The 26,429-nt window shown below is 41.0% G+C and overlaps 1 protein-coding gene across 4 annotated transcripts in view; it reads left to right on the forward strand.

Annotated features, from left to right (window-relative positions):
- Positions 1-26,429, forward strand: part of LOC149146795 (2-oxoglutarate (2OG) and Fe(II)-dependent oxygenase superfamily protein) — a 358,726-nt gene that overhangs the window by 61,723 nt on the left and 270,574 nt on the right. For all 4 annotated transcript variants that reach the window (XR_016264572.1, XR_016264573.1, XM_089448734.1 and 1 more), the window contains exon 3: positions 20,496-20,653. Coding sequence is in view for 2 of the 4 variants with exons in the window: in XM_089448734.1 (XP_089304860.1) it covers positions 20,496-20,653 (158 nt within the window). In the remaining 2 variants the exon portion in view is untranslated. The remainder of the gene's footprint in view (positions 1-20,495; positions 20,654-26,429) is intronic.

The following is a 26,429-nucleotide window of genomic DNA, read 5'->3' on the forward strand; positions in this document are numbered from 1 at the left end:
AAAATATTCTGCACTGTGTAATTCATCTAGCATTTCATCAATGAACGAAATCAGAAACTTATGTTTAATAGTGATTTTGTTTAAGCCTCTGTAATCTATACATAATCGGAAAGATCCGTCCTTCTTTCTGACTAATACTACGGGTGCAGCGTATGGACTTCTACTCTTCGTAATGATTCCATGCTTCAACAGGTCTTGTATTAAGCGTTCTATTTCTGTCTTGTGGTGATGGGGATAACGATATGGCTTAACATTAACTAGTGTTGAGTTTGGTTTTACTTCGATAATGTGTTCAATTTTCCTTTCCGGGGGTAACTTCATTGGTAGATCTTGGAAAACCTTCTCGTATTTTTGGATCAAGGATGAAATCTCTGATGGTTGATGAGTCCCTTCTGTCGATAATAATTCCAAGTGCTGACATTGTGCAACAAATGCTGGTGCCCCCTTGCGAATAAGCTTCTTCATCTGTTGAGCGGAGATGACTTGTGTTGGTGGTGCCTGAAACCCGAACAACTGATATTTCCGGCCATCCCATTTGAATCTAATGAATTGTTTTATGTGATTTGCTGAATATGTGCCTAGTGTTCTTAACCATTGTACACCCAAAACAACATCTACTCCTCTTAGGGGAACTATATAAAAACTGGACTCCATTGCATAGTCACTTAATTGCAACTTAACTTTATGGCACTTGCCAACTCCATCTATATGCTTTCCATCTGCTACCATAACTTTTAAGTTTGCTACCGGGTAAGCAAAGATGTTCAGTCTTTTTGCAACATTGACATCTACAAAGTTGTGTGTACTTCCTGAGTCCACCATAACAATAACGCTTTGCTTATTGATGTGACTTTTAAGCTTCAGTGTTTGTGGTTGAGCTATCCCTGTGATGGCTGCTATGGAAATTCGTGGCATATCGTCAGAGCTGTCTTCTGAGGATTCCTCTTCTTGTTCAGCTTCACAGTTGTATAGCTTTTGTGTTGCGCATTTGTGTCCTGCATAATACTTGTCTCCGCACTTCCAGCCATCCTTTTTTCTTTTGACATTAGATTGTTGTTTTCCTTCACTTCATAATGGTGGTGGAACATACTTACTAGTACTTTCTGACGAGGGTTTACCTGCCTTTCCCTTGGAATAGTTGTTAGTCCTGTCGTTACTGACATGTGGTGGTTTGTGAAGTTTATATTTTTGCTTGATAATTATGGCTGCATGTTTGGCCTCCTCAGTAGTTTTGGGTTTATGCATTTTTAATTCTTCGCGAATGTAATCTTTAAGGCTACAACCGTACATTTTTAGCAGCTCGTCATCTGAAAACCCTCTCTGCCTTACTGCTAATACTTCCCATTCGTGAGTGTATTCACTCATTGATCCTTTTTGATTCAAGTGAACAAATCTCTCATAGACATCATCCTCCTCCTCGTCATGAAACCTTTTTAATAGAGCGTTTTTAAGGTTTTTCTAATTGAATGAGCAACCCGTGCATTTAGACGACCACCACAAAAACCAATCGTACGCTTCTGCTTCTAAGTAGTTGGATGCAGTCATGACTTTTTCTTGTTCGCCGAGCGGAGGGTTTGCTAAAAAAATTGCATCCATCTTATTTACCCATACAACAACGCCTTTAAAGTTCTTACCATCATACTTCGGTAATTCATTTTTGATTTTAAGATGGTTCCTTCCGGAAGAATGAGTATAATATTGGCTTCCTTCAAAGTGAATTTGGGGTATTTGTTGCTTCTCACGCCTCAGGAAGTCATGCTCTAGAGAAGTCTCCCCTTCTAGAGTCTTGGGACTCTGTGTAGCTGAAGGTGGATCGGTCTCTCCGAAACGCCGGCTCATCAAGTTTTTTAAGAAAGAGATATCATTGCCCATTTGGTCGTGCTTACTAACTCACTTCTTGACATTATACATGCGTTTATTTAGCTTGCTGATGTCCTCTTGAACCTTCTTCATATCGTCATTGTTGTTGGCTGCCATTTTATTTTGTTTTTTTCTTGAAGACCCAATTTTTTTTTTATTTAAATATTAATAATAATAATATTTTTTTTAATTAATTAATCAATTAACTTTAGTTTCTATTATAAAGTGCTATTTTCAAATGACATACGATCGATTTTTTTTTAAAGGAGTCACTGGATGCCACCCTTTGGTCATGCTCGTTGACCTTGACGTCAACCGTACCTTTGGCACAGAAATACGTGGCCGAAATTCTTTATACCACGAATCTTGATCTCGTGGTGTGATGACATGGGGTTGCTTCCATGGTGGCTGCTGTGTACTCCAGACGTCCCGCTGTGTAACAGTCAGCAAGATAGTCCGTTACAGAATTGTACGCTGGTCCTGCCCCCGTCACGCCCGCATATCTGCAAACGATACTTTGGTCGGATCTTATGCGTATTCAGTCGTCCAGTAGAGAAGGTTCCTCCCACGCTGCTTCTCCTTCCACGTTGCAGATGACAAGTACTCCCTCTTTTGGCGATTCCTGCAGCAACACAATCGTAGATCAGGCTGAGGGTGGCAGGCCCGTAGGGCCTGACGGCCAGCGAAACGTCTTGGGTGTCACCAGACAGTTTCTGGCTCTGATACCACTATTAACAATATAAATTTCTAATCTGCTGATAACTGATAATAAAACATCAGATAAATTCTGAATGTAATATGTTTATATATATATTGATAAAAATTGAATGATGTTTACAAGGCTGAGGCGGTGCTCTTTAAATAGGAGTTGACTGGCCATGCCTAATCAGAGAGACATGTCCCTTGGGGACAATTGTCTCTTCATTTAATTAATTGATTATAATTAATAATTGATTTATTTAAATAGTATTTTAATATTTTATTTAATTGTTATGATTTTAAGTTCATAACAGTAGACATGGGTTTGTAGTCCTCCATGTGAACTCTGCTAAGAATATCCACAATGTACTTCCATTGTCCCAGGAAGAAATGCCCCTCCTCCTGCCACACCTCCAATCCCAGAAAATAATGCATCAAGCTGATATCCTTCATCTCAAACTCTGAAGCAAGATCTCTCTTGCAACCCTCAACGAGTCTCCCTGCACCATTGATGATCAAGTCATCAACATACAACACCAGAATGAGAGGCTCCTCACCCACCACAATGAAGTGTAGGTTCGGATCAACCTCACTCTTTGTGAAACCCAATTGCTGCAAGTATGTATCAATCCTCGAGTACCAAGCTCTAGGAGCTTTCTTCAGGCCATAGAGTGTCTTTTTCAATCTGCATACATGGGACTCCTTCCCATGCACCTCAAAGACCTGCAGCTGCTCAATATAAACCTCCTCTTGAATGAAGCCATTGAGAAATGTGGTCTTCACATCCATCTGGTGGATCTTCCAACCCATCTCTGTTGCAATCAGTGTTTTAAAAAACGGTCGGCTCGGAATCGACTCGGACGAGTTGGTCTGAGCCAGGCCTCAAAACTATGACTCAGCCAAGTATTCGGTTCGGCCGGCCAGGTTAATACCGAGCTGGCCGAGTTGTCTAACAACTTGGCCGACTCGGCTGAGCCCGCTCTAACTCGGCCGAGTTAGTGACAGCGGCCCAATGAAACCGTAAACTGTGTTTTTTTTTAAATTCTTCTTTTTGTGGACTCCAAACCGGTTTTAATATTGCCTATTTGGTCTTTGGGGTCCATTCCCCTCTCCCAAACCCTATTTAACCCACTCAACCCCTCTCATTCTCTCACAACCATCTCATGCATTTGAGTGAGAATTTCAGTGAGAGTTTGTGAGGAGTTGTTGAGTTTGTTTTTGGAGCAGCAGTGAGGAGTCTTGGGCAAGCATTGTAGCTGGAGTGAGGAGCTTCTTGGGCAGCCATTTGGAGCAGCATTGAGGAGTTGGTTTCTTGGAGCAAGCTTGAGGAGGCAGTTTGTGCCTGGAGGTATTTTTTTTCACTTGTAAAAATCTGTTTTTGCTTATTAAATTTTATGTGCAAATCTAGAAATCCTAAAGAGTGTTTTTTGTGAAAGAAATGAACATTGAATCAATGTTTTTTTTTTCTTTTCATTTTCAGATTGTTTGCTTTCATTTCCAAGTCAAAAAATGGCACCTAGAGTGAAAGATGCTGCTTGGGCATATGTTGAAATGGTTGAAAGTCAAATGCATTGCAAATTTTGCCATAGGAAAATTAAGGAAGGTCCTGGGGGCATTAATAGGCTGAAACAACACTTGGCGGGGATTAGAGGCCAAATTACTCCATGTACTTCACTAGAAATTGGGGAGATTAGGAAGGATTTGTTAGCCAGCTTTGAGAAGTTTAAAGAAGATAAGGCTAGGCAAAAAGAGTTAGAGGCTGAAATTGGGAGGAAGAGGAATATACAAAAAATGATGGCTACCAACCCCCATTTTGATTTTGAGGGTTCTTCCTCTATCCCTTGTACTGATGCATCCAACCCCTTTCGATATGTTCCTCCCTCTTTTGAGTCTATTCAAGAAAGGGGAAAGGGTAGAATGAAAAAGGGTGATATGAATATCAAAAGTTATTTCACTCCCTCCTCTCCATCAGATGCACATGGTCCTCAAGCTAGTAGAACTCAAATGCAGCCCACTTTAGATGACCATTGGAAGAAAGAATTGAGGGAGACTGCTTGTGATTACATAGCTAGATGGTGGTATGATGCTGATATCCCCTTCAATGCTTCCGGTTCACCATATTATGAGCTTATGTTTGATGCCATACATGCTGTTGGAAAAGGCTTCAAAGGCCCTACTATGCATGAGCTAAGGGGGTATCATTTGCAGAAAGAAATTTTTATCCATTAATGACTATTTGAAAGATTTCAAGGACTCATGGGCAAGAACAGGATGTACCATCATGTCAGATGGATGGACTGATCAAAGAAACCGTACCATCATAACCTTTCTTATCTTCTGCCCACAGCGAACCATGTTTTTAAAATCAGTTAATGCATCTAATAAGGTAAAAGATGGGTAATTGTTGTTTCAGCTATTGGATGAGGTTGTTGAGGAGGTGGGGGTGGCTAATGTTGTTCAAGTCATCACAGATAATGCCTCTAACTATGTTCTTGCTGGTAAACTGTTAGAGGAAAAACACAAGACCATATTTTGGACCCCATGTGCTGCACATTGCATAGACCTCATGCTTGAGGATATTGGAAAATTAGATTGGGTCAAAATCACTGTAGATCACGCCAAAAGCATAACAAAATTTATCTACAATCATTCATGGATTTTGAGCCTCATGAGGAAACACACTAGGGGCAGGGATATTATTAGGCCTGCCATCACTAGATTTGCTACTCATTTTTTGACATTGCAATCTATGCTTTCACAACATAGAAACTTGCAAAAGATGTTTTCCAGTGAAGAATGGAATCTAAGCCAGTGGTCTCACAAACTGGAAGGCAAAGAATTGAAAAAGAAAGTTAATGAAGAAATATTTTGGAGAAACGCAGTAGAGATCGTGAAGCTTGTTGAGCCACTGGTTAAGGTGTTGCGGTTGGTGGATGGGGAAAGATTGGCTATGGGCTTCATTTATGAGGCTATGGATCAAGCAAAGGAGCAAATAAAGAGGGCATACAAAGATAAAGTGGCTAAGTATGGGCCCATTTGGGCAATCATTGATGAAAGATGGAACAATCAACTCCATCGCCCTATACATGCAGCTGGGTATTTTTTGAACCCACGGTATCATTATAAAGCTAAGGAGACAGGAGCTTTGAGGGGGAAGGTTAGAGATGGACTGATTGACTGCATTGATCACATGATCCCAATGGAGTGTGATCAACTGGAGATATAATGACAGGTCACGACCTTCACCAATGCCTCGGGTACCTTTGGGAAGAACCTAGCAAAGATTGCAAGAGAAGCAGATGAGCCAGGGAAACAAAATTTTCAATTTTCAAATTCTTAATAGTTTTTTGTTAAATCGTTTATAATTTGAAAGTTGGATATAATTTGTAATTTTGTTGAGCTAACTCATTACACTCCTATGTTTTTTGTAGCACAATGGTGGGAGGCTTTTGGTAGCCATTGTCCTGAATTGCAGAAGTTTGCAATTCGTATTTTGAGTCAAACTTGTAGTGCTACTGGGTGTGAGCGCAATTGGTCCATCTTTGAGAGGATTCACACAAAGAAGAGAAATCGTTTGGATAAAAAACGGTTAAATGATCTAGTCTATGTCCAATACAACCTCCGGCTCAGACGCAACCAATTGCTGAACAAAAGACGTGATTCCGATCCCATTGTGTTGGAAGACATTGATCCAACATCAGATTGGGTAGTGGAGAGTCATCCAACAGAGTTTGCTTCTGATGAGTATATGGATTTTGAATCACAGACGATAGCATCACTCGAACATAATGTTCAGTGGAATGCAGATCCTGATCCACTGGTACCAGCGTCAGCCTCACAGCCAGCAAGTCCTCCAGTTGCAGGCGCTTCCGCTGCTCAGCCACGACAGAAGCGCATATCTCGTCTAGCTCAGCTTGCATCTGCTGCACAGCCTGCTAGTGCTACCACTTCTATAGTTGCAGTTGGAGATGATGATGAGGAGGATCCATGGGGCCCCCTGTCTGACTCTGATGATGATCCAGAGATTGATCCACATGATCTTGGCTCCTTTGGCAATAGCTACTAGCCAGTAGTACTGGTCATAGTTTACTTTTGTTGTAGAGGCCATTTCTAGCCTCCTTGGTTATGTGTTTTTGTTTTGATCTCTATATCATGATTCATGATCATGTATGTATTGGACAGTGCACTGGTGCCATTTTGATATAATGGATATATTGATGAGCCTACTTCGATCATATGTTGTCTTCCATCTATATTCTAATGCTGTGTGTTTGGAAACATGAATGAAAATCTTTAAAATTATGTTTTCTTATAAAAAAAATAAATATTTAATGTATTTTTTACAACGACTGAGTCATTGAAATCAAGCCGGTCGAGTCGATACCGAATAGGAGTCGGAGTCAGAGTCGACCCTCGGCCGAGTCGGAGTTTTAAAACATTGGTTACAATTGATATAATAGAGTGAATAGATGTATACTGAGCTACGGGAGCGAAGGTCTCCTCATAGTCAACTCCCTCTACCTGTGAGAACCCTCTTGCCACAAATCAAGCCTTGAACTTCCCGATGCTGCTATCTGCAACATGCTTTATCTTGTAGAGCCATCTGGCAGTAACAACTGATTTACCTTCAGGCCTTGGCACTACCTCCCAAACATCGTTCTTCATAATAGAAGAATACTCCTCCATCATGGCCTCTCTCCAAACCTGTTGGCTGGCTTCCTCCTCATATGTGGCCTCCCACCAGAGTGAAAGAATCCTCATCATCATCAGAAGCTTGAACTCCTGAACACCTGCCAACTGACCTCATGCCTGAATCTGTGCCTGTAGATGTTGAAGTACTGTGCGAACTGTCCATTAGTGGACTACCCTGTGAACTGCTCTGTGGACTGCCCTGCATGCTGCCCAAAGAACCATCCACCTGACTTTGAGAGCCACTGCTCACTGATGAACCTGACACTGTAATCGATGTACCTCTTGATCCCTAACCACTAGATTCTTGTGATTGATTCAGCTGCTCTTGAGTGTTTGGTGACTCTGGATACTCTAACTCCCTGTGACCTCCTGAAAGTTCTCTCCTCCTCGAACTTCACATTCCGCCTTACAACCACTTTCCTCTGCGCATGAATATAAATCTGATAACCTTTCGAGGTCTTGCTATAAACCACAAAGATGCCCTTGTCTGTAGTGGGCTCTAACTCGGTCCTGTTCTCCTTGGGGACATAGGAATATGTAAGGCACCCAAAGATACGAAAGTGCCCAACCTCAGGTTTCTTCCCAGAAAAATCCTCCTCTGGAGTCACATTCCCCAAGGCACGATGTGGACTCCTGTTCTGCAAGTACACAACAGTGTTGCAGGCCTCTGCCCACAAAAATAAAGGTAACCCTTGATCATGAAGCATGGCTTTGGCAACCCCTACAATGGATTTGTTCTTCCTCTCCGCAACCCCATTCTGCTGGGGGTTGTAAGGAACTGTGAACTCCCTCCTAATGCCTGCCTCAGCACAAAAATCAACAAACTCACCAAGGGTATACTCCCCTCCATTGTCCGACCTGAGGACCTTGATCTTCCTACCTGTCTGGGTCTCCACAAGAGCTTTGAACTCTTGAAACCGCTTGAAGACCTCACTCTTGTAGGAATTTACAGGGTAAGTTCCTCAGAAAGAATACCAAAAGGACACCGCTCACAACCAGATCTCAAATCAATACACCAGTATTTTTGACGTGGTTAAAACCCTCAAAGTGCAAGGAGGGAAACAGTCCACGGCCTGTCCCAACGTGGGTACTACAGGCAATTTATTAATCAAAGAATGAAAATTTACATAAGCTTCTCTCATGCACAGATTACCCGAACAATGACCCTCCATGCGCTTTAAATAGAACTCATGGACCAATCGGGTGTCAAGCCACGGATCAAGTGTCGGTAATACCGAGGTGAGAGTGAACCGTCGGATCACTACATATCGTGACCGTCGGATTGTAAGTTACAAAATGTACAACGGTAAAGAAACACACTTTACCTAACTCTAACCTAACTCTATACTAGACCAAGTTGAACTTAACTATATCCTATGTGTCGGAATATCCTAACATCCCCCCTTAAGAACAACTTGGGATAGGATTGTAGGATTTACAAATATGACACAATAGGAGAAGGAAGGAGGCACTAGAGCCTATCCCCCCTTAGTGACAACTTCCTGAACTCCAAGCATATATCGAAGTTTAGTGAACTTCGCCTCTGTGAGAGCCTTTGTGAAGATGTCTGCAACCTGATCATCTGTTGGACAATATTGCACTTCAAGAACATGGTCATGAATGAGCTTTCTGATGAAGTGCATGTGTAGTTCAATGTGTTTGCTGCGCTGATGCTGGACTGGATCTTTGCATAGCTGAATGGCACTTTGATTATCACACCAAAGTGTGGTTGGATGCTGCTGCTCAAAGCCAAACTCTGATAGGATCTGACGAAGCCACAAGGCTTCCTTACTAGCTTCCACGGCACCACGATACTCTGCTTCTGCTGACGAAAGAGAAATGGCAGCCTGTTTCTTACAAGCCCATGTAATAGGTCCTGAACCAAGAGTGAAGACATAACCGGCAGTAGACTTCCGATCATCAAGGTCACCAGCCCAATCAGAATCAGTGAAACCAACTAACAGAGGAGCTGCTTTGGCACTGTAATGAATCCCAAACTGTACTGTACCTCGAACATAACGAAGTATTCTTTTAGCTGCTTTCCAATGACTTTCACGGGGGTTTTGCATAAAACGAGCAAAAAGGCCAACAGCAAAGGAAAGATCAGGACGAGTATGGGTTAAATACAAGAGTTTTCCGACAAGTTGACGGTATAAGGTAGCATCAACTTCAGGAGAAGTACAAGAGACTGAAAGTTTGACTCCAGACTGAAAGGGAGAAGGGGCTGGCTTACAGTCTTCCATGTGAAAATGACGAAGAATATCACAAGCATACTTGGACTGGGAAAGGAAAATACCCTCTTGGGATTGCAAGACTTGAAGACCGAGAAAATAGTGTAAGTGTCCTAAGTCTGTCATTTCAAATTTCTTTTTAAGGCTGGACTTCACATGGTTTATAAGGTCGGGATCACTACCAGTAAGAATAAGATCATCAACATAAAGAACAAGGATGATAAGAGAGTTGCCCACTTTCTTGGTGTAGACAGTGTTGTCAGAATGACACCTAGAAAAGCCAGATTCTAAAAGAAAGTTATCCATTTTGGCATACCAAGCCCGAGGAGCTTGCTTGAGGCCATAAAGGGATTTCTTAAGTCGACAAACAAGGCTGGAGTCTGTTTGTATGAAGCCAATGGGTTGTTCCATATAGATTTCTTCCTGCAAGTCCCCATGCAAGAAGGCAGATTTAACATCCATCTGATGGACTTCCCATCTTAAAGAGGCAGCAAGGGAAAGAACAAGGCGGATAGAGTTCATTTTGGCAACAGGGGAGAAGGTTTCAGTGTAGTCAATGCCTTCAACCTGTGAAAAGCCCTTAGCAACGAGACGAGCTTTATGTTTATCAACTTTCCCATCTGGTCCATACTTGGTTCTGTAAACCCATTTACATCTAACAAGTTTGCGTCCCTTTGGTAGAGGAACAAGATCCCATGTATCATTTGTCATCAATGAATGATATTCTTCATTCATAGCTGCTTCCCAATGTGGATGGCCTGAAGCTTCTGCAAAAGTGTCAGGATCATGATTTACTGGAGCTTGAGCCAGTAAAGAAGAGGCTCTTTCAAACTGAGAACGTGTACGTCGCTGATCTGTAGGATCACCGGCAAGATCACCTGCTGCATCCCGAGTAGCACGGACCCATCTTGGAAGTTGAGGATCCTGAGAAGGTGGGGGAGGATTATCATCCTCGCTTTCATCATCTGAAGAAGAAATGTTTTCAAAAGTAGAAGAGATAGAAAGAGGTGGCACATCCGCCGGACTAGGCTCGCAGGCCGATTTATTTTCATCAAATTTTACATCTCTTCTAATGATAACATTTTTGGACTTAAATGGAATAAGTCTATAACCTTTTACATCTTCAGAATATCCAACAAAAGTACATTTCTCACTCTTAGGTTCTAAAGCTTTATGCTTTTCATCTGGAATATGGGCCCATGCTTCACTTCCAAACACACGAAAGTGACTTACATCTGGTTTAATGGAACTCCAAGCTTCTTCTGGAGTGATATTCTCTAGAACCTTAGTAGGAGTGCGATTGATTATATAATTTGCACAATTAATTGCTTCGGCCCAAAAACTAAGACTGAGTCCTTTAGATTGCAGCATACAATTAGCCATTTCCTTTAAGGTGCGATTTTTCCTTTCAGCTACACCATTTTGTTGTGGAGTGTATGGAACAGTATGTTGCATTTGAATTCCATTTTCGGTGCAAAAGTTGATGAATGTGTTTTTAACATATTCTCCACCATTATCAGTTCTTAGCTTAAGAATTTGATGTCCAGATTGTTTTTCAACAAAGGCTTTGAAGGCCAAAAAAGTGTTAAATACTTCGCTCTTGAGTTTTAAGAAGTATACCCAAGTGCGTCTGGAGAAATCATCAATGAAAGTTAAGAAGTACTTGCAGCCAGAGAATGAAGCAACAGGAAGAGGACCACATAAATCACTGTGCACAAGCTGTAAAGGGGCGGAGGCGTGCCAAGAGGCACGTTTGTCAAAACTGTCCCGATGATGTTTTCCGAGTACACATCCGGAACAAACACCATCTCTGCAAGATACCATAGGAAGACCTGTCACCATATTTTCTTTACATAGATGCTGAAGGGAGCGATAGTTTAAGTGACCAAATCGCTCATGCCAAAGTTTGCTCACTTCATCATTATGAGCAACAAATACTGAGGGAAGATTTGATGACCCAAAGTTGTGAAACTTATACAACCTTTTGGAATCATCAGCAAGACCAGTAGCTAGAATCTGTTTAGGATCTTTTAGATCCTTGATTACAACATCATGAGGTGAAAATTCAACAATTTTACCTTCACCTGAATGAGTTATCTGATAGACAGATAGAAGGTTGCAGGATAAGGTTGGAACACATAATACATCATTAAACTGACCATTGTCTAGATGAACAGTTCCAGTCCCTACAACATTAAGAGATCTATCATCACCAATATATATATTTTTGGTGTTACAATCATTTAAAGAAGAAAACATGGCTTGGTTTTTGGCCATGTGACAAGATGCTCCAGAATCAATGAGCCACTCATGAGAATGAGAAGAAGAAGAAGATACATTTAATGCATAACCAGACTGAGATGATTGATAATGACATGCAGAAAGTGCCATTCCGGAAGTTGAAGTTGAAGTAGGCTCCACATGGATGTTATGTTTCTTCATTGCGGCTTCCAAGGCTTCCATCTTCTTAAAGCATTTAGATTCTAAGTGGCCATCTCGATTACAAAAGTTACAATGTCTATCAGTCTTCTTCCATTTGTTTTTATTGGTCTTATCATTTTGCTGAAATGATCGTTCATTTTGAGGCTGAGATGGTTTAGGACCATTCTTTTGAGGATATGACTTCTTAGGATTCTTTGAATTTGGTTGCTGCTGGGCGGCTAACGCTTTCGTGGAAGAGTTTCCAAGATTAAGAAGACCAAGGTGTAAGAGTTTTTCTTGTTCTCTTATTAAGGAATCACAAAAGGAGTCAAAGGAAGGGGCCTTGTAGTCTTGTCCTTGACAAATGAAAGCTTCTCTTGTAGAATGGAAAGTGGAAACAAATACAGAGTAGGCTGGTCCCAACTTAGTAAGGATGGAATAAATAAGGTTACCATCGTCTTTCTTAACTTTAACACCTTCCAGGAGATATCTAAGGTTCTTGAATTTGGACAAGAAATCTTCAATGCAAGAAAAATTATTAGGATCCAAAGTAAGCAGCTCATTTTCAAGTTGATGGGCTCTAATTTCATTTTTAATCCCAAAAACTTTAGCAAGTTTTTCTAATGCTTCATGAGGAGTCTCAAGTTCTGCAATGTGGAATCTAAGATCAGGAGAAATAGACATCCCTATCAAACCACGTGCTTGATCTTGTCTATTTTCCCATTTTGCCGCCTTGTCTTCATCTTTTGGTTTCTTCTCTTGGTCTGTGGCTATTCTGAAGAGACCTTTACTTCTAAGTAAATCTTCGATGTAGGCTACCCATTGGAAGTAGTTAGTGCTGTCAAGAATGACTTGGCATGGGCTTTCCATTTTAAAAAAAAAACTGAAGCTGAAGATGCTGAAAGTAGGTGTTCCAATGGATAGATCTCGAAAAATTAGGCGGTTTTAAAAAAAACGGCTCTGAAAAAGGCTTCCGGATGAAGAAGTTATGGCTTTTTGAAAAATAATTGTTGAAGTTGTCGGCAAAGTGCGCGAATGTGCGGGAATGAAAAAATCCGCCCCCACAAAATGGAGACTTGAACCCAAGACCTCTACTCTCTTAAAATATCTTTGAACCAATTGATCTATACAAAAAATTTGAGAGAGAGAGAGAGAGAGAGAGAGAGAGGGGGGGGGGGCCTTGGTTTGCGTGCTTGCCTTGAGAAACCTCTTTTTCCCTACAAAACACAAAACACAAAACCCAACACGAATATGCAAAGAAAAACGAACCTTGCGGCTCGAAGTTAGCTTTAGCCAAAAAACTAGAAATTTTATAAAAAAAATCTCAAAGTTAGCTTTAGCCGAAAAACTAAATATTTTTCTCAATGTTTCTGATTTTCCGAGATCACACTAAGGTGCAGGGAAAAGAGCATACGCATGAGAAAAATCCTTCCTTTCTGTTTCTGATTTGCCCAGATCGCACAGAGTCGCAGGGCAAAGAGCATACGCAGAAATGAAAGGTATAGATCCGGTTAAAAAAAAGGCTAAATAAACCGAAACCGAAATAAGCAGAGAGAAAATAACAGTAAACTGCAAAAAAAAACTGTATACCTCCCGATCTGAAAAATGACGCAGCTAGGGCTACCGGAAACCTTTTCGCGTGAAACGAAAGGGGTTCCTCACTGGAACAGATGCTCCGAACGCAACAGAGCAGTCCTCTCGGCCCGAAAGCAGTCAGAAACAGCAGATCTAGGAAACGACAGCCGCATGCAGTTCTACCGGCTTCAGATTTGGATCACCAACGGACGCGGCCCTCAAATAGCTCTGATACCATGTAGGAATTTACAGGGTAAGTTCCTCAGAAAGAATACCAAAAGGACACCGCTCACAACCAGATCTCAAATCAATACACCAGTATTTTTGACGTGGTTAAAACCCTCAAAGTGCAAGGAGGGAAACAGTCCACGGCCTGTCCCAACGTGGGTACTACAGGCAATTTATTAATCAAAGAATGAAAATTTACATAAGCTTCTCTCATGCACAGATTACCCGAACAATGACCCTCCATGCGCTTTAAATAGAACTCATGGACCAATCGGGTGTCAAGCCACGGATCAAGTGTCGGTAATACCGAGGTGAGAGTGAACCGTCGGATCACTACATATCGTGACCGTCGGATTGTAAGTTACAAAATGTACAACGGTAAAGAAACACACTTTACCTAACTCTAACCTAACTCTATACTAGACCAAGTTGAACTTAACTATATCCTATGTGTCGGAATATCCTAACAACTCTTGGTCTTCAAGAAATAAATCCAGGTCTTCTTGGAGTGGTCATCAATGAATAAAACATAGTACTCATAGCCACTCAAGGATACATGAGACATCCGACCACTCACAACGGTATGAATCAAGTCAAGGATCCTGGTCACTCTGCTGTCACTGTGGGAAAAGGGGATCTGACAAACTTCCCCATAGCACATCCTCTGCATACATCAAGGTGATCAGAATTGGAATCTGGCACACCAGTGGTGATCTCCCGCAATGTACTCAAGGCCCCATGATACATGTGCCCATCCTGCGATGCCAAATCTCACATAACTCTGAACTGCTAGATCTGATGTCGGTCCTGTCTCGGGTGCTACTACTCAATGCCGTCAGGGGCTGGAATGAGAACTTGTACACCTTGGCATGGCGCATACCAATCACTCTAGCTGAAGAAGCTGGAGTTCCCCTAGGATATATAAGCACCTGCCCTCTCCTGAACAACACATCATCTCCTCTGTCCTCAAGTGCTGAGATGGATATCATGTTCTTCTTCATTCCAGGCACATATAGAACATCTAACACTTTCAAGGGAGGTTTGGGTCCCCTTCGCCTTGAGAACCGTGGCTATCCCAGTCGACCCAGCTGATAATGAAAAGTATGAGGATGCGATGGCCAAGGCGAAATGCATAATCTTTGATGGGTTCAAGGATCATGTGGTCCAGCATATTGCCGAGAAGGAGACGACAAAGGAAATGTGGGATACCTTGAAGACATTGTATCAAGGCACTTCTGTGCAGAGGAAGATGCTATTGGAGAATCAATTGTCGTCGTATCAGATGCAGATAGATCACTTCCTCAGTAGGCTGCAGGAGATCCGGGACCAACTGACTTCCATACGGGCCACGCCGGATCAAGAGTTAATGGTGATGACTGCCCTGAACGCAGTCTCCGAGGAGTGGGAGACGTTCGTCCAAACCATTTTGGGCAGAGCGAACCTTCCTAGATGGGAAGAATTGTGGGCAACTCTTTGCCAAGAAGAGATCAAACGGCTGACCAAGACGGGAAGTAGCGCAAAGGAGCCCGGGTCAAGAAAGAGGAGGAAGAGGATGCAACTCTGGCATCTGTGGGGCAACATGGGAAGAGGAAGAAAAATGACCTCTCCAAGGTTAAGTGCTTCAACTATGGGGAGCTGGGCCATTATGCAAACCAGTGTCCCAGGAAGAAGAATAAGGGAGAGACATCTGACTCCAAGGCAGCGCCAGCGAAGGCGGAGCAGGAGGTAGAGGATGATGACGATTGTGCCATGAGTGCTCATGTACCTCTAGAGAAGAGGCGGGGAGACATCGAGCTGTAGTCAGGAAGACTACAAGGGATGAGGGGTAGGATCCTTGAGGTACCCAAACTCTTGGATCATATCTAGCTACGGGAGCCTCGAAGTGACAGTAGCAGGATGGCGGATGTCGGTAGAAACGGATGCGGATGAAGTGACAGAGAGTGCTAGAGTGCAGGGATCTGTAACAACGCAGTGGGGATTGTAGCAGTGCGAGAGGCACAGAGGAGGTTGCAACAGTGCAGGAAGGCACAAAGAAGTTTGCAGCAGTGCGAGAGACACATAGTTGTTGCAGCAGCAAAGGAAGTACGAAATAGCGACAAAGAGAGCTTCAGCATTAGGAGGGTTTCTAGCTTGACAAGGATGTCAGTAGTTGGGTAGATTAGTTACCATCATCTCAGTAACTGACTTGCAGTGTAGCAGTAGCAGCAATGGTGTTATTGGCAGCATGAGGAGAGAGGGCTGCAGTGTTGGGAGGAGGGACCAAAAACAACACAGATGCAAAGGAGCTGCCGTACAAATGTAGCAGTGGCTGTGGTAGAGCCATGGGCAACAATACAGGATGCAACAATGCAGAGGATGTTGGGCAAGAAGGCCAAACATTAGCACAGGTACCGGTGCCAGATGATCAGGGTGATGCTCAATGGTGGAGTATTACTAGAGCACATTCCACACTAAGAGGGAGTGTTAATTTGGGGTAGCATCATATGTGCTCTAGCCATGAAAATTGGTGGAGTGGCTAAAGCACATGAGATTTACAAGACCCAGAAATGGTTTGGGGAAATTCTACCCAGTGAAGGAGATATTAAAATAATTAATATTTTTAATGGGTTCTTAAGTCTAAACTTAGGAAAATAAAAATATTAATGGGTATTAGTATAAAACTGGGGTAGAAGGTTCTAAATGACATGGATCAAGCCAAATCTAATCTTAGCCGTTGATTAGAGATGTAATCTCGGCCGTTGAAGACTCAACATAAAAAGTATAAGAGGAGGCTCGAGGGTTAGTTGGAGATACACCAGAGTGATCAATCAGTTCGATTTTCTAGAGTGGGGTTTGCTAAGAGAAATCGAACTAGTGATCAATATTGCAGCGAGGGGCAGTGAGTACGAGGCAGAGAGGCAGAGATAGTGTTGGAAGACCAACACAGAGGCAAAGAGGTAGACGCAGAGCCAGAGGGAGCCACGCAGAGGCCAATGGTGACTGTGCAGAGGCCAGAAGGGCTTGCGTGACCCATGCAGAGGCTGCAGAGGTGACGCAGAGCCTTAGAGGGCTGACGCAGTGCTTCAGATTGTGCTAGAGAGGGTTTTGTGGGGCAAACTTTCAGAATATTTGCTTCCAAAGAGAGGTATTACTGCCATATTATTTTCTCTGTCAGGTCAGCCAGTTTGGCACCTAATGTACCCAAGAAAAAGTTGCCTAATAATAAAACCTTCAGAACTGTTGCACTGGTTTTCCCAAGTTGGGTTTTTCGGGGACGATTGTCCAAAAATAACATTGTCCCTTGTGTGTTTGTTCATTTATTTCAGTTGCTGATCTATAGATGGTTGAGATTGTATTGTGTTTATTTCAATATTTAGATGGTTAAATAACTTGTTAGAAATTAAACAAGTAGGTGAAATAAACCAGAGAATACAGATAGCATTTCTAAAGGGTAATACTTAGAAATTTCAACACGCAAAGTCTCTCCTTTGTTCATTTTGATGTCCTTGAGTTGATTTTCAAGGAGAGAATGTGATTCAAATTGTTGATCTCATACATCCCAACCAACTTATCATAGATCTCCGTGGACTTCTTGAACTTTGAAATATAAGTAAGCAAATGATCTCGTAAATAATCAATAATGATTTTCTGAGATTTAATCTCATCTTTCTTGTACTTGGCCTTGACAACAACAAAAGCATTTTGTGGAGGCTCAAGTACCTTTCCTTTCACGTATTCCAAGACATCATTCTCATCCAAGGTCACGTCCAACCTGATTTTCCAAGCAACAAAATTTGACGAGTCATTCAACTCTCTCCCATCTTGAAGTATGAGGTAGACATCTTGACCAAGTCAAATAAGCTTCTTCGAATCTCTTCAAAGGTGATTGCTTGTGGTCTCTTATCTCCTTGGGCTTGTCTTCACCTCAGTTCTGATACCATGTTAATTTTTCAGTGTCTATGCTAAACACAATCACTTATATCAATTCTTCTTCAATTAGCAATCAATTTATCCAGTATAGTTCAATCTTCTAGCAACAATAAGCAATTGCAGATAGAACAGTAAACCAAATGCACCATAGAAGACAATTAAGAACAATAGAGACATAGTAATTTGGTCAAAGACCAGGGAAAAACCCCACAAGGGGGAAATTCCTTTCCAAATTCTTCTTCTATTAGATTGCCATCAAATGTTTAACAAAGAGATACAATGTTCAAGTTCATCGACAAAGAGTCAAAGGTCAAAGCCTTGACTATCCCAAATACCAATTAATATCCAATCAAAGATGAGCCCAAAAAGTCAACTCTAGTCAAAATTCAAATCTGCAAATTCTGGTCAATGTCAACAGTAGCAGCAGCAGACCTAATCAGTCTTGGTCAATGGTCAAAACAACCTCCAAAGAGTTCAGTCAAGGCAGTAGGAAACTCAGCCTCTTTAGCTTAGTCAAACTAGGTCAAAACAGTGCCAAAATATGCCTTTGAAATTGGTCAACGTCAAGGTCAACCTTGCGGTCAAAGGGCAACTTCAGGTTTGCGGTCAAACAAGGTCAAAGTGCCTAGAAAAGTTCAATCTCCTTGCTCCTGAATTCGGCCTCCAAGATAAATCCAAAATCCCAAGTCAAACCATGCCCAAAATCCCAAAAGTCAACACTAGTCAAAGGCTCAAAACAGAAAGTCAATGCTGCAAACAGAAATGTCTTCCTTCCCTTCGCATGTGCGAACTCGGACCTGCAATTTCAGAGCTGTATGAACCAATTAAGAGAAGATGTGATGTGTGATTGATGCCTCCAAGTGATGTGGCATGTGGTCTATTTATATGTGTCCAAGGAGGTTGAATTTCCCTGCCCAGGCCGACTTGTACTTTTGTGCAGAAGTGGGTTTCACATTAAAAATAATATTTTTCCTTGTGCAAATTAAATTATTCCAAGGGCTAGTAGGGTCTTCTTTGGATGGGGAAGGCTTCCCAATGGAGGGAATTTCTCCATGAGCTGCCAAATTTCAACAAACCCCTTCTACCGGTTAGGACACTTAGTGGCATAGTGCCTGAACTGGTGGCAAGAGAAGCATTTTATCTTGCTAAGATCTTTCTTCTTCTTCTTGCCCTTCTGATGGGACTCGGCCTTGCCTTGGCTCTTCTTTCCGTTGGCCTTGCTCCCTTTGCCTGCGAAGGCAAAGTTCTCCTTGTCATCTGTCTTCACTGAAATTCCACTCTCATCCCCCTCCAAATTTCTTCTTGGATGCAGTCTCCCCACAACTTTCTCTAGTTTGGACGATTCTCTCTGCGATTGACTGCATCCTGGAAATTCTCCCAAGGCTTATGAAATCCCAAGAGCGCAAGACTCACAAGGTCTTTGTGTGCTATAGTTTTGCCCACTCCAGTTAGCTCATCCCAAACCTGGGTGAACTTGGAAAGGTACGTAATGATGGGCTCTCCTTTGCTCAACCGGATATTTCTTAGCTTGTCCTTCAAGCCAAGCTTCCTGGCATCATTGGATCCTTGATACAAAGCCAAGATGACTGTCCACATATGGTTTGCTGTCTTCTTCCCATGGAGATAAGGGATAATGTTGTCTTTGAACCCCTCAAGAATGATCCTCCTGGCCTTGGTGTCATTCTTGTTATGTTGGATCAACTGTTGAGCATTTGTAGGTGCATTTTGTGGGTTCTTCGCAAATTCTAGCACCCCATTATATTCCAACACCACTGACATCCGCTCCCTCTATGAGCAGAAATTAGAGGCTCCCTCAAAACCATGATTTGCCCTCAGTCCTTCGAACGACATGCCGCTATCCAAAATTGTGCTCTTCAAACTCTAGCGCAAGCCTACTGACTAAACTGCGTTCTTCACTGACTAAACAATCTTGGTGCTGGTTTTTATATGGAACCAGGCTTTGATGCCATGTTAATTTTCTTGAAATGCTGCAACTACTTAGATGAATTTACTGAAAAATCAAGGCAACTAAAAACTGAAACCAAGTTTAACTTTCACCAAGATACAGAGTTTCTTAACATTCAACATGCAACAGAAAATACTTGAAATAAAAACACATGCACACATAAATTGGACACCCGTGTTTTACCCAAGAAACCCAAATGGGAAAACCTGCTTTTGTTGTTGTGGTCTTCTTATTGATTGTTCTTTGAGCAAATAGATCTTTTACAATTCAGTGCGCTGCTACTACAGCCACCAAATAGCCTTTGAGTGGCTTTCTTCTCACTAATCTTAACTCCACAAATTGTTCTTAGCTTGCTCCTGAATCACTGCTCTCGGCCTTGAGAAATTTCTCTCAGCCTTGCCTCTTGATCTTGGCCCTCACACAATTATTTCCTGCTGAACCTAGTCTTGGCTTGCTTTTCGAATTCTTGATATTCGCTCAATCAGTGCGCTATGCCATCAACAAATAATCATCAAATCCTTGTGCCTTTCAAAGAATTTATTATCCTATGTGGTGATTCTAGTCAATACCTCATCTTCCTTTGGCAAACCAAGTTTTCAAATATGATCAAGACTTTTATGTTCACTATATTTGTTTCGTTCATTCTGTAATGAGATCCTACTTGAACATTAAGGACATTCTTTTTATAATGATATTATTAATGCCATATTGTTGATTGTTTAAATGGGTTTAATTTGCAAGTAAAATGATTTGGACTTATTTGGGATGCATTGTCCGGTGCATAGATTGAGTTCATGCAATTCTAGGATAGGGTTTCACTTGGGAAGTTCGCATTGTATGGTGTAGATCTGAAATTGAAATGTGTTTAATGGAAGTTTGAATTTTTGGTCTGTTGGCTTGCCTTTGATTGCAAGGTATTGAGCTGGAACCCTCGAGCTTTATTTTTTCCTAACTTTGCTACAAAGGAGCAGTGCGAGTCCATTATTGAACTTGTGAGGAAAAGTCTTGCACCTTCATCATTGGCATTGCGAAAAGGAGAGACTGTAGAAAATACAAAGGATATAAGAACAAGGTACAATATTGTTATTCACTGCATACAGTAGTCTACAATTTATTTGGTACTTACTTCCCATCTCCTTCGAAAGGAGGTAAATGCCTTTTACAATGTGAAATGTCCTATTTTAATATTTCAATATCTTTATGTCATTGCGTCATCTGTGGAATTTCATGAATTTAATAAATAAATTAATATATGTATGTGCATGTACACATCTGTTAATCCATCCCCATTGTGCCTCAAGGTCACACACACATTGTAATATTCCCACTATAGAATCAACCAGGGTACCCACTGTAGTTTCAGAGTTAGTATGGCTTTCTAGTGAAGATTTTCGTCAAACACTTTGCTGGTACGGTACTGTAGGTGTAGATTTCATTTATTTAACTCGTATAAAATACACAGATAATAACGTACCATGAAAGTGCTCTTCAATAACTTGGGCTGATTTATAAACTCAGAGAAATAGGCAACACTGATACAAATGTACTTAACAATAGACTTTGGACATAAACATCTATATGATTAATTGTCAATTAATACACAGCAAGCAAGGGATTAAGATGACCTGGTGTAGTATCCCAATCAGCTCCAGCAAGTATCCTTCAGCAGACTGACAAACATTCAAGTCTGATATATAAATATATATCCAGAAATATACAGTAGGTTTGATTCCAAATAATAAACCAAAGCCATATGTCCTTTATATCTCACAAACAGTGATACCAGCTGTCCTTTGTGTTCTGCTTCATGCACAGGAGATAATTACAAGGAAACTCATCTCTGCTCAAATATGTTACAGCCACCAACTTGTCCTAAAGAACTGACATGTCATGACAGGAGATGAATAAGTGTAGGAAAGAGAGATATATCAGCTCCAACACACAGCCAGAGATGGCACACGAGCAGCTCCAGCACCTCTTATTAATGTTTGCCTGGGATGTGATAGAGGTGAACTCGGCCCAAGGATAAGATTCAGATCTGGAGCTGACAAATGGTTCTTCTCTTCACTTCTGGTCACAGGAACTCAATCAGAATAGCAGAGAATTCGGTCCTCTCTTCTTGACATAAGCCCTCTGAAATTTGAACCATAAATTCAATGCAAAACTGTTCCATTAAACCACTTGGCCTCTTGTGAATTAAGTGCTGGTATCAAACAGACTTCGGCCTCTTGTCTCACTGTTCTTTATGGTTTGATAGCTGTATGATGAAAAGCAGAATCTAACTTAGATAAGCAAAAGTACATCACAAGCAGTTATCAAAGTAAGAGAAATCACACAAGCTAGTTGCCCTATATTTCTGAACACGCCCCCGTCAAATCCTCTCCCAAGAGCGACCCAAGAGCGTGCTCCCGAAAAACAAAATTTCACTCCCTGGCTTTCTTCACAATTTTTTTTGCAAAGATGTTCCAAACACAATTTTTTTTTTTCAAAGAAACAAGAGTTTTTGAGTGGGGCAGCCTAATATTCAAGCCTATGGCCCTAATATTGATATGCAATTCACGGTAATGTTAAATTCTCAAAGTAAAAATGACATTCTCCTTTATATTTTGTTTTCATCCTTTTACTTAAATTTTTAACATTACTATGAAATAACTTAGGATGCTTGAGAGGTTCCGACCTCATTGGATTTCATATAGAGCTTTTCAGAATTTTAGGATTGGGGGGATTGCAATGTTTCCATTCGATTTTTTCATGTACTAGGGTATGGAACTCGTATTTAATCAAGAGCACCAAGCCCTCAAAGTACCTTGATGTTAGTGAAATTGGTTGTCAAACTCCTCTATCACGACCCTACTAAAAATGTACCCATCACTCAAACAAAATTTTGACTTGACATGCTACATTTTTTCTATCTTATGTTAATGCTTAGAGGGTAATATTAATGAAAAAGATCCCAAAATAAGCAACGATCTTGATGATATGTAGGTATTTGTTGTAGCATGATTTTTTTGTATGCTAGCGGCCATCTAGAGCCTATTTGTTGATGTATTTTCGGTTCGAAGATGGATTGCACTCGACGATATTTTGGTTATGTGCACCCTTACATGCTATATAAATGAGAACTTGTAATTTGTGGACCTGTGGTTGATGAAGATTATAAATACCATATGAATGATGTTATATGGTTTAATCCATGTTTTTTTGTTTTTTATTGCTAATTCATCATTCTACATGCTTTTGTTGACATATATGCATCAAAATATATAAAAATATATATTATATAAAAATTCACTCCCGACTCAAGAGCTTTTGAAAATGTCGCTCCCCGCCCCTCTGAAAATTTCTAAACAGAAATTCTATTACTGCAATCACTGATTTATTTCACCTACTTATTATTCCCAATAAGTTATTTATGAAATCCCTTCAGTAAATATTAAAATAAATTCTACTGCAGATATCACATCATTATACAGAAATAAATATATGCACAAGAATTAATCACATCAACACAGTTATTTTTGGACAATTGTCCTCGGAAAAACCCAATGCGGGAAAACCGGTGCAGCAGAGGAGGGTTTTATAAATCTTCAACATCAATCGTTTTACAGAAAAAGACACTGGGAGAAAACATTTGAGACTTTTCTTCGAGACTTTCTGAGACCCTAGAGAGCTTCCTTTCTCTACTGTGTCAGCCCTGCTGGCTCTGCGCAACTTTGGTCCCTCTCTGCGTCATCCCTGCGTCTCCCTCTGCACTGTCTCTCAGAGTCCCTACATCACTTCTTCTGAGCTCCCATGACTGCTGCTAATCCCTCCTCTTCCTCGACCCTGCAACTCTCCTTCTGAAAATCGATCTCCTTCTTTTTGAGAATCAATTTTCCTTGAGATACTGAGTATCTGCTGGTGTGTCTCCAACTGACCTTCAAGCCTCCTCTTATACTTTTCCTGTTGAGTCTTCAACGACTGAGATTAAGTACCTAATCAACAACTAAGATTAGATTTGGCTTGATCCTTGTCATTTAGAACCTTTTCACCTAGTTTGATATTAATACCCATTAATATTTTAATTTTTCTAAGTTTAGACTTAAGAATTCCATTAAAAATAATTAAATAATTTTAATATCTCTCCAACCGGATGGAATTTCCCAAAACGATTTCCGGGTTTTGGAGATCTCATGTGCCTTAGCCTCTCCACCAATTTTCACGGCTAGAGCACATCTGATGCTACCACAAATCAACAGCTTTCGCTCCCAAGCAACCCTATGATGATTGTAAAATCACTAGTGGAGCAGCCTTCTACTTAGGTGGTTGTCTTGTATCATGGTTGATCAAGAAGCAGTCTTCATTCTCCCTATCCACTGTAGAAGCAAAATACATAGTAGCAACACCATGTTGTACTCAAGTCATCTGGTTGAAACAAACATTGAAGGATCTTCAGGTGAAGTTTGATGAACCCATTCCAATGTTCTGTGATAACACTAGTGCCATAAGCATCTCCAAGAATCCTATTTTGTATTAAAAAACAAAACACATTCCTATTAAGTTTCACTTTGATCGAGAACAGGTTGCAGAGAGGAACATAAAGGTGGAATGTATTGGGACCAAAGAGAAAATAGCCGACATCTTCACCAAACTTTTAGCACAAGAAACTTATGAGTATCTTCGGCAAAATCTTGGTATTCTTCAAGGTTCACACTGATGTCCATTCTATACAACCCAATAGACAGGGGGAGCAGAGTCAAGTAATAGGTTCACAGCACCAGGAAGATTGTTAGGGGAGTCACCCTTTGCCTTTGATGTCAAAGGGGGAGAGAAAACATGATAGGAGGATCAGAGCCACGGAGTTAGGGAGAGTACGTGTGTTTCCATTAATGACAAAGGGGGGATTGTTGAAATGTGGTTGTCATTGATGTCAACCCAAGCGGCACTAGCAGATGCCTCGCCTTTGTTGACCAAAATGGCATGGAAAATCATAGCTTTTTGAGTCCGGATCATCCTTGTTGGATTATTCTCATTGAGTTGATTCCAGTGGCATGTGGCATGCCACGAGAGCCTTCACGATTTGGGAGTTATGCTTGTTTGAAGATGAAACCCCCAACTTGTGGGCAAAGACCCCAAAGGATGTTGATGTGGTACTCTTCTTTGGCCAAGACTATCCTCAAATAATGAGGCTCTTCTCCAACGATTAAAATAATCCTTCTTATGACAAAAGGTTATTTTTTTTGGAGGGTTTTTTCAAATGTATTTTAAAACCCAAAATCTAGAAGAGGGTTTTGGCACCAAAGGCATTTGAATTTGAAATTCAAATAACCGTCAAAAAGTTTTTTTTTTTTACGTCCATAATTTTCGAATTTCAAACCTTTGACTCCCTCCAAAATAGCAATTCGGCTACCTCGTTATGAGCCCCTCAAAATATATATAATTGCATTCATTGGCCATCACTTGATAAGAATTAACGCATATCATTTTTGTTGTGAAGCTCTGAACTTAATTTTGGCCCTGAGGTTCCTTCAAGATCAGACTAGAGGCAGGGTATTGGGTTTATTGGTTTAGTTCACAGGATTCGTTGGGTATCTCTTTGCAGGTGGAGTTTGAAGTATATTATTTCATGATCTACATTGTTTTGCTCTTAAATTTCTACGATTTCTGTACCAGAAAAAGAGAAAACTTGTTGAAGGATCTTGGCTCGGTTGTTTTGCTCGGTTCGTGAAGTTTGAAAATTATTCTAGCTCCTGTGGTGTGAGCTTATCATGGCAAGTTTCGACTTGTGAATTATTACAGTGGTGCTTGGCCTATCTTATTTTGCGACTAGTTTTCTCCTTGGATATATTGCACTGTTGGTTGGGATCTAGCCCTATTTCTGCAAAGACCTGAGCTCTAATTATCGCTCATCAAATCTGAACTATAATCCTGTGTAAAGAATTCGATCATTTGAACCTTATCTCTGCGGCTTTGGACCATCTTAAGGTTACAAAGGATAAGATATGTCTGTTGCCCACTTTGCCTACATCTGAGGGTTGTCAAGGGTTCTTCTGGAAGAGTTTCCACCTAAAAACTTATGGTGCACTATTCTCTTGACGTGTTGATGCTTTATATGTTGTTTATGCTCTGAAAATATTAATAAGTTACTAATTGATAAAAATATTGATTCACCCCCCTCTCAGTGTTTCCAACAAGAAGGGGGAAAATCGTTTCCAAATTATTCTTCTATTAGATTGTCATCAAATTTCAATTGAGAGATACATAGTCCAAGTACATCAACAATGAGTCAAACGTCAAAGCCTTGACTAGTCAAATCAACCAGCCAAGATCCAGTCAAATATAAGCAAGAAAGTCAAATCTGGTCAAACTTCAAATCTGCAATTTTTGGTCAAAGTCAAGAATAGTCAACTCTGCCATAACTAGTCAACAGTCAAGGTACTCCAAAGAGTTTGGTCAAGGCAGCAAAGAATTCAACCTCTTTCCCTCAGTCAAACTTGGTCAAAACAATCACAAAATTTTGCCTCAGAATCAGTGAACGTCAAGATCAACCTTGCAGTCAAAGCTTCCTTAGGTTTGTGGTCAAATGTGGTCAAAGTGCCCAGAAAAATTCAACCTTCTCTCTCCTGAATTCGGCCTCCAAGAACAGATTCAAATCCCAAGTCAAACCAAGTCCAAAACCCAAAGTCAATGCTGGTCAAAGGTGCCAAAACAAAAGGTTAGCGCAGTCAACAAAATTCTCTCTCTCCTCTTCACACGTGTGAGCTCGGACCCTGCAATTTTCAGACTTGTACGAACCAAAGAAGATGAATGGATGATGTGATGTGATGCCTCCAAGTGATGTGACCTTAAGTGTATTTATATGTGGTTGA

This window comes from Pinus tabuliformis, chromosome X, assembly GCF_031772625.1.
Source record: "Pinus tabuliformis cultivar Carrire ecotype Pingquan chromosome X, CPIR1, whole genome shotgun sequence".
Classification (NCBI taxonomy): Eukaryota; Viridiplantae; Streptophyta; class Pinopsida; order Pinales; family Pinaceae; genus Pinus; species Pinus tabuliformis.